The sequence below is a fragment of the Morone saxatilis genome, unplaced genomic scaffold (genome assembly GCF_004916995.1).
Source record: "Morone saxatilis isolate NCDOM2014 unplaced genomic scaffold, NCSU_SB_2.0 Contig12, whole genome shotgun sequence".
Lineage (NCBI taxonomy): Eukaryota > Metazoa > Chordata > Actinopteri > Moronidae > Morone > Morone saxatilis.
The window spans coordinates 582,195-590,269 of NW_023339674.1; the positions used below are offsets into that span (position 1 = coordinate 582,195).

Genomic DNA, 8,075 nt, shown 5'->3' on the forward strand with positions numbered 1-8,075 from the left:
TGTTATGAATTGGCGCTATACATTGAATTGAATTGAACTTATAACACCTGTGCTCATTCTGAATATATAAAATCAAATGAAATACACCAGTTAAATAGATTCATTAAAGATTGCAGATGTACGATTCTGAAGCATTTTACACAATTTAAGAATTAAGACATGTCCAGCTGTCGAACTGGTTTCCTCGGGCAGGTCTGAACAGGCTCCGGGACGTATTTACTGTCCCGTCTCCCACAGAAAGATAAAGGTCTTCCTTCAGACCTGATCCCTGACCTGCATTAACCTGTGTCAATACACCTGATCCTACCTGGTGTCACTAACCAATAAGCTGTTTCACACTCGACTGATGGCAGCAGGTCAGAGGCACAAGATAATTAATTAACTGGCTAATTAAATATCTAATTAGGGCTCTTTAGACACCATAGCTGGTTGTCGTTTCGTTGTCGCTTACTTTACTAAGACTTAATGCTCCTGTATGTTTATAAAGAGAGTTTCCACCTGTATAACTCTATAAATGGTTCATCCTACAAATCCTGGATGCATGTGTCCAACTGAAACACAGAAGAGAGACTTACAGCAGTTGTTTCAGAAGCTCATAGTGCCGCCGCCTGACCTCAGGGCCTTTTATCCAACTTGAATGAGGTCAATGTCTCGTCTGGTGTACTGGTTTATAAAGCAGAACTGGATCTGTAAGAGCCTGATCACATGACAGAAGTAATTCATGCATCGACAGTCACAGACGGCGGCTCACAGCCACCGGCGCCACGAAGAGGAATCTGTATTAATGCTTCGATGTGCTGGAGACAAAAGTACACTACCCCATTGTAACCGACTGTATGTTTAATCCACACCAATAAATGGCCAACGTACTGGAGGCCCAGTTGTACCTGGAAGAACGTGTCAAAAAATGAAGCAACTTTCTGACAAAAAATGTATACTTTTTAAGATGTTCTGTCAAGGAGTTAAATAATTCAGCCTGTGAGGAACATTAAAGGTTACATATATGAGAACCTGAAGCTTTTTACGTATTATTTTTATTATTTTACAGTGTTCAGTCAACAGGACGCTGACTGCAGTTCACTAAGTGGCCACTGGTGGCGCTGTTAACAATGGTTAATAAAAGTTACATACAGGAGCTTTAATATCTGACAGTTGTAACAATAGTTCATAGTTGGACTCATCAAACATTACCGCTGCTACTGCAGCTAAAACAACGTTTGTACGCAGTTTTCGGGCTTCATCAGACGGCACATTATGTTTTCTGTTTCAGACGTGAAGGAGGACTTTGCGCCTCCTCTGTCGGGGATGCCGGGACAGTTTCCTGTCTACCTGCGTCTGCCCTACAGGAGGGACTCCTACTTCTGCTTCAGACAGCAGGCCAAACAGGCTGCTTTCCTCTCCATCCTGTCAGACTGCATCCGGCACCAAAACCAAGGTGAGACCTCAGAAATAGAAACAGATACAGGACACTTTCACTATTCTCTGTTATATAAAGACTGAACAATGACTCGGTTAAATAGAAAAGAGCACCAGGATTAATCACTAATTGATAGTTATAGTGCTAATATAACAGTCCTTCAGCAATGTGATCACCTGCGATCAGCTGCTGCTCTCCATCAATGAGACCTCCCGGGGGGGAACCGGTGTTTAACACTCGCAAGATAGATTTCTGTTTGTGCAGCATCACTTCAACCACATTCGACAGTTGCCATGACAACAGACTCACCACACCAGTTCCGAGGAGGACGTTTAATCTCGCCGATGCAGAGGAATGTCTGCAGCGTGCAGCCGAGCGAGTTGATGAAACGCTACATTTAATTCGGCTGATAAATGTCGAATCGTGGCGCTCGATCACAGCGAGAGACTGAGGATGCCGTTTATGAGGTTATGATGGCAGTTTATCTGTAACTAACTGTATATTTCTTTCTTCTCTGTCAGACTTCCTGAAGAAGAAGACGTGTGAGGTGCAGGCCTTCCTCAAAGCCATCCAGCTCTACAGGCAGGACAAAGGCAGATACGAGGCCTGGGACATGCTGAGAGGAAGTGACGTCAGGGTACGTCGTGTGTTTGCATCTTACACCAAAAACACAGTATTCCTTTAAGATGTTTGCAATTGAAGATGAATATTCCTCTAATAGTCCTGTCAATCACAAGGTAGCCCCGCCCTAAAGCATCCCCTGCTTTATGGTCTGTTTTACTCTAAATGGGACCATCAGTTACTAAATGAACATCATGCTGTATGGAAGAAGACTGAAACTAGAGACTGAGACCAGAAACTCATCAGGAAACTGTTTACTGAGCTCAGAAATCAACTGAGAATCATTTCTCCACAAGACTGAATGGTATCAGAGTGGAGCTCCCCGTGCTAGTTACATAGACTGCAGGTTTAAGACACTTCACAGACCCGAATGTGTCCATTATATAAACTGTCAATGAGACACAACCTCTCTTTCATTCGTTCAACCACAGTCCTTCATAATGTTTATGTGGTTTTTCCTTTCCAACGCTGTAAACACCGACACATCCCTCATGTCCTAATCCGCTCCAAGGATCAGTCAGGAATATCTAAATGGAATATATTGATTCAATGAACCTTAAATGTGGAATATTGTCATATTTGGAAAATTAGTGTCCATGACAAACAGTCATTGGCAACAAACTGCTGCTCCTGGAGCCAATCAGACAAACCTGAACTGCATTAACAGGATTCATCTGCACCTGGAATAGATTAACATTTTTGGAAAATACAAGACGTCCACACTTTGTGCCAGCACCGGAGACAGGTCTGGGTCAAACCATTATCGTTGTGGTAAAGGGGGGGAATGTTGGCTTGTTTCTTTAAACCAATCACAGTCATCCCAGGATGCAGCGACGGGTCAAATACCTCGTCAGCAAGCTCTTTTAAAGGGAAGGAGAATTCTGACTGAAACAGTCGGCCAATGGCAGGCTTACACCCACAGCTTACCTACTGTGAGCCAGACTAGCCTAGCTTAGCATTAAGACTGGAAACAGCTAGCCTGTCTGTGTCCAAAAAAACACACCTACCAATACCTGTAAAACTCACTAACTCACATGTCTCATTTGTTTACAGAAAACAAGTCTGTTTTCTCTTAAGTCTTTAAGTCGCAGCTCATCGTATAATAAATATAATATTAATATAATAACGGACTGAAGTTCAAAGAGGAAACAATAGCAAAGCCTCCTTTGTTTGCAGACTGCAGTGTATTTGCATGATGGCGGGCGTGTTCAGAATCAGAGCGACGACTCATTTGCATCCTCTGTTGTACTGAGAAAACACGGGAGGAGGAGAGCAGCTCTTCATTCACTCCTCCTTACTCTCTTTCTACCTCCTTTACTTCCTCTGCTCTCGCCCGTTTTCCTCTCCGCTCCCTTTAAAGCGGAGCAGGAATCCTCCCACACGGCGACGGCAGAAACGCTCCATTGTGTGAGTTCAAAATTAGTCGGAAGGTGAAAGGAAGTCTGACTGCAGGAAGACACACACACACACACACACACATACACACACACACGCACACGCACCATTTAAAGTCCATTTGTTTTAGCAATAATCAGACATTTCCTGTTTTCTCTGCTTTGAGCGTGCAGTGTATACACGTGTAGTAAAAATACATACCGAAGTACTCGTAACTCACTCACCAGCATTTTCCTCCTTGCACATAGCTTTAGTCTGACACACACACACACATCCACCCCTACGAGTCAGAGCTGAGAAATGAAAGGAATGAATGAAATGTTGGAAGCAGAAACAACAGTCTAACCAGGTTTTATAACCACAGCTGCTCAATCATGGATCTGTTAAACTGACAGACGGTCGGTGTGTGTGTGCAGATTGATCCGTCACATGTTCGTGTTTATTAATCAGGTTAAATCTCCGACGAGGAACCATCATTTTGTGTTTAATTTGCCGGTAATGTTTCTACCGACTCGTTTCATTGATTTCAAGAGGAATCCGACCCAGAGGCAGGCGTTACTAATAACTATATAGTAACAAATTCACTGTTTTCTTCTCTTTGTTTGACAATTTACTTTTCTTTACAGAAGTGACACTGAGATAAAGGCCTACTGTGTTTTCTTACACCCCTTAAAATCAAAAAGACCTTGCAACCCCTCCATGAAGCTTTGGCGACCCCTTAGTGGGGGTTGGGAACTACTGATACAGAGGCGTGTTTTATAGCAAAATATGTAGAATTCAAATACGTTAGTACAAGTAAACACTAGTAAATATCCACATACAGCTGTATAAAGTGGTTTGGGGGTTAAGTTACTCTTTAAAATAGCTTATTTTTTACTGTAAATGTGACCAAAAAAGGGCACACAGGCAGAGACAGTATGCTACTTTAAACTTCTGGAGGTTTGCAGCCACCATAGTTTCTCTAGATGCCACTTAATCCTGCACACTGGTCCTTTAAAACCTGATATTTCAGTCAATAATAAGAGAGTTGGTCCATCTGGCCTTGCACACTTTGGGGTTTTGTTGTAATCTTGACAGTTTTTGAAAAATCAGTGAATAAAAATAATAAATCCAGTCCTGTTTGTAGGTGATGGCCAACCTGGTGATGGAGCAGCTGCTGCCGTCTCTGGAGAAAGACATGCTGCCTCGTCTCAAAGCCAAGAAGACGGAGAAAAAGAGAGTCTGGTTTGCTGTGAGTCAAACTCTCCCTGGATCAATTAATCGGCTCCAGAAATCTGCTGGAATCTATTGATTTATAACTTATTTATGCTGCTGTTTCCCTGTTATTGGCATATGAAGAGCCATGAAGTCCATGCAGAACTCCGGAGGCCTAAATTTGCCATTATCATAAACAAAAAAGACAATAATGTAGAAATAAAAGCCTCCATTATAAATAAATGAGCAGGTTACTTTAAAGCACAGAAATATCTTTAATATGTATTATTCTGTATTTCCTGACCTATATGGGGGCAACTGAGACACGCCCCCTCATTAACATATGGGTATCGAAATATATAAATAAATATATTTATTATTAAAAACCAGAGATAAATAAGTAGGGAAATGAATAAATAGGTAAATAAATATGCACAGAAATACATGTAAACAGAAGAGTATAAATTGGTATAAATATAGAAATAGATTAATACAAAAATAAGTAATTTGTCATAAATAATTTCCTTTTTATTCTTTCTTATTTGATTCACTTTTAAGTCATTAATTAATTTATTATAATGGCAGCTTTTGTCCTCCATATATTTCTGCATTATATCTGGTGGAATATGATGATATAATAATATAAAACAAGTAAGAAATGTATTTTACGTGTGTTTGAATCCCTGTTTGTACCCAGACGGTGGAGGCGGCGTACATCCTGGTCCAGGAGCACCTCCTGGAGGGACTCTCCGCTCTGAAGGAGGACTGTCGAGTGTCGGTGCGGCAGCAGGAGGTGCTCATCCACTCCGACATGGACCAGATCCTCAACTGCAGACGGCAGCTGGAGGAAAAAGTCCGAGGTAACGTTTCTCTGTTACTGATTGATGCTCGGAGCCGTCGCACGCCGGACGAGCTGCCGTCCTCTGTGATGAATGTGAATGAAACTGGCTCTGGGTAATAGATGGAAACATCCGGGGCCAGATGAGATTCTGTCTTCAGGTCATTTTCTGACAGTAAACCTTTCATTTGTCTCTCCGGCAGCCAAAGTTTCAGAGCCAGCAGAGAAGCTGTGCTCCGAGTCGGTCCAGCCGTACCTGGGCTCGGTCCTGGAGGAGCTGATGGAGCCGGTCAGCTCTGGTTTTCTGAAGGGACGGACGTTGAGTGACACTATGATGGACCAGGTGTGTCAGGACGTCCTGCTGCAAGAGAACAACGAGCAACTGAAAAAGGTTTGTTCATAATAAATGTTTATTCTGTTGTTGGAGACCAAACTGACTGACAATGATCATATTGTTTCTATTTGCTGAATATATTTTAACCCAGATATTCAATCGAAGGCTTCACTTAAAGGCGCCTAATAAAAATAGTTATCCACCGTGATGAAAACCTATAAATAAAATATTAGCCTTTACACTGATTGCAGCTCACATTTTTATAGTTTACATAAAACTAAATATTGTTAAGGCAAAGTTTAGACAGCAGAGTCACTATATGAACTCAATAATATATCACTGGAAACCAAAAATGATCAATGGTTGGAGAGAGAAACTAAACTAATGTGAACAATTCAGTGTTTGTAGTCAGCTGCGAACACTCTGGAGGAGACACAGAAACCTGACAGTTACATTTAAAGTCATTTTAGGCATCGATTAGTGGGCGTTATACAGCTGTATCGTTAATCTCTCTTTCTCTCTCTCTGTCTCTCTCTCTCTCTCTCTCTCTCTCTCAGGCTCTTGCTGACATGGCGAGACCGGACCTGCTGAGCTGCTACCAGAACATTGGCTCCCTGCAGGAGAAACGGCAGCACCTGCAGGATCGGTTCGGTTTCTCAAACATCTCAGGAGTGATCCACAGCGCTCAGATCGACCTGCAGCAGGTACACACACACACACACACTCAGACAGAGTGGGCGAAGGGATTTTATCAGCCGACATTTATGACACACTTGTGATTGTAACATATGTTCCTTCGGTCCGCTGACTCAGCATGAAATCTCCCAGCTGTGTGAACACACCATGAATCAGTTGATATTTTACACTGATGGGATTTCCAGATGTTTGCAGGATGTTGTTTTTCCCTTAAACAGCCGTCTGATCTGATCTCATCCTATGTGTGTGTGCGTGCGTGCGTGCGTGTGTGTGTATGTTTCAGCTGATGGAGAATGCAGCTTACACGTTCGAGCAGCTGCTCCACAAAGCCATCCAGGACAACCCTGACAATGCCAGCTCCGCCATCGAAAAGGCCAAACACAGAGTGCTGAAGGTCAGATTGATGAGTTAGACTCATTCATTCAGTTTCTCCAGAACTTCACTGCCTTTAATTCGGGTTGTTACGGCCTAAAGTTCCTGATTTCACAGCAGCTATTGTTTACTCCAACTTTATTTTTATCTTATTTGTGATCTAATAAACAGTAAATTCATCAGATCCGGAGCCCCATATCACTATTCTCCTGGTCCATTCTAAAGTAGGCTGAATAATAATAAACAGCACAGCAGTGTCTCTCTACTGCCACCTGCTGGTCTGTAGGCTGTACAGCTACTGAGACACACACACAATCTCTCTCACACACCACACACACACACACATTTACAGATCTTGTGTATGGAAGTAAAACCTTGTTGATTTGTGTACCTGAGCACACACACAGTGAAAGAGTGAATCCTCACTGATCTGGTTTGTTTGCAGCAATATGATTACGACAGCAGCACGGTGAGGAAGAGGATCTCCCGGGAGGCTCTCGTTTCCATCACTCTGCCCTTTCTAAAGAAGAACCTGGCCCCCACCTGCAAGACCGTGAGTCTCCCACACACACACACACACACACTATAGCTCATAGATTTATCACACTAATACATTATTAAATGAATAATATTATAATAAGTGTGGAGTTTATTTTTGTGTTAATGTGTCTTGGGTCAGCGTCCTCTAACAGCCCTGCCAGATAATTCAAGCTCTGACTTGATGAAAAAATGCCAATACGTTTGTTACGATGCTCTATGTAGCCGCAGGGAGGGCTTTGGGAAGGTTTGCTGCCCTCAGTTTTGCCTATAAGGCGGCATACGTGTTGCTCTAACCCCCTTATTGGTGGAGGTTGTTGGTCACACACATCCTGATACAGAGGCTGCGTTCACACTGCTCATAATGTTAAGGGTTAATGCTCACAGTGTGAACAGCCAACGTTCTGCAGGCAAGACTCAGGGTGGAAACTAAATATTCCACCTCCTCTGTACGAGTTTGGGAAAGAAATATTTTAAAGTGTGAAAAATGTAAAAAAAACTGGAATTAAACGTGAATCAAAGCAAGTTTATTGTAAAGCTGCAAATACACGATCTGTGGTTGATTCAGTGACGTGTCAGATTGAGTGGGGTTAACTTAATAATGCAGAAAGGCCTTTATTTTGAAAGTTAAGATGAACAGTTTCATTAAGCATTAACACACACACACACAC

At 42.4% G+C, this 8,075-nt stretch overlaps 1 protein-coding gene across 1 annotated transcript in view; it reads left to right on the top strand.

Annotated features, from left to right (window-relative positions):
- niban1a (niban apoptosis regulator 1a) overlaps nt 1-8,075 on the top strand; it is a 21,258-nt gene that overhangs the window by 9,958 nt on the left and 3,225 nt on the right. The window contains 8 exon segments of the mRNA XM_035653521.1: nt 1,271-1,435; nt 1,939-2,054; nt 4,560-4,664; nt 5,325-5,487; nt 5,669-5,856; nt 6,357-6,503; nt 6,779-6,889; nt 7,313-7,420. Of these exon segments, the coding sequence (XP_035509414.1) occupies nt 1,271-1,435; nt 1,939-2,054; nt 4,560-4,664; nt 5,325-5,487; nt 5,669-5,856; nt 6,357-6,503; nt 6,779-6,889; nt 7,313-7,420 (1,103 nt within the window).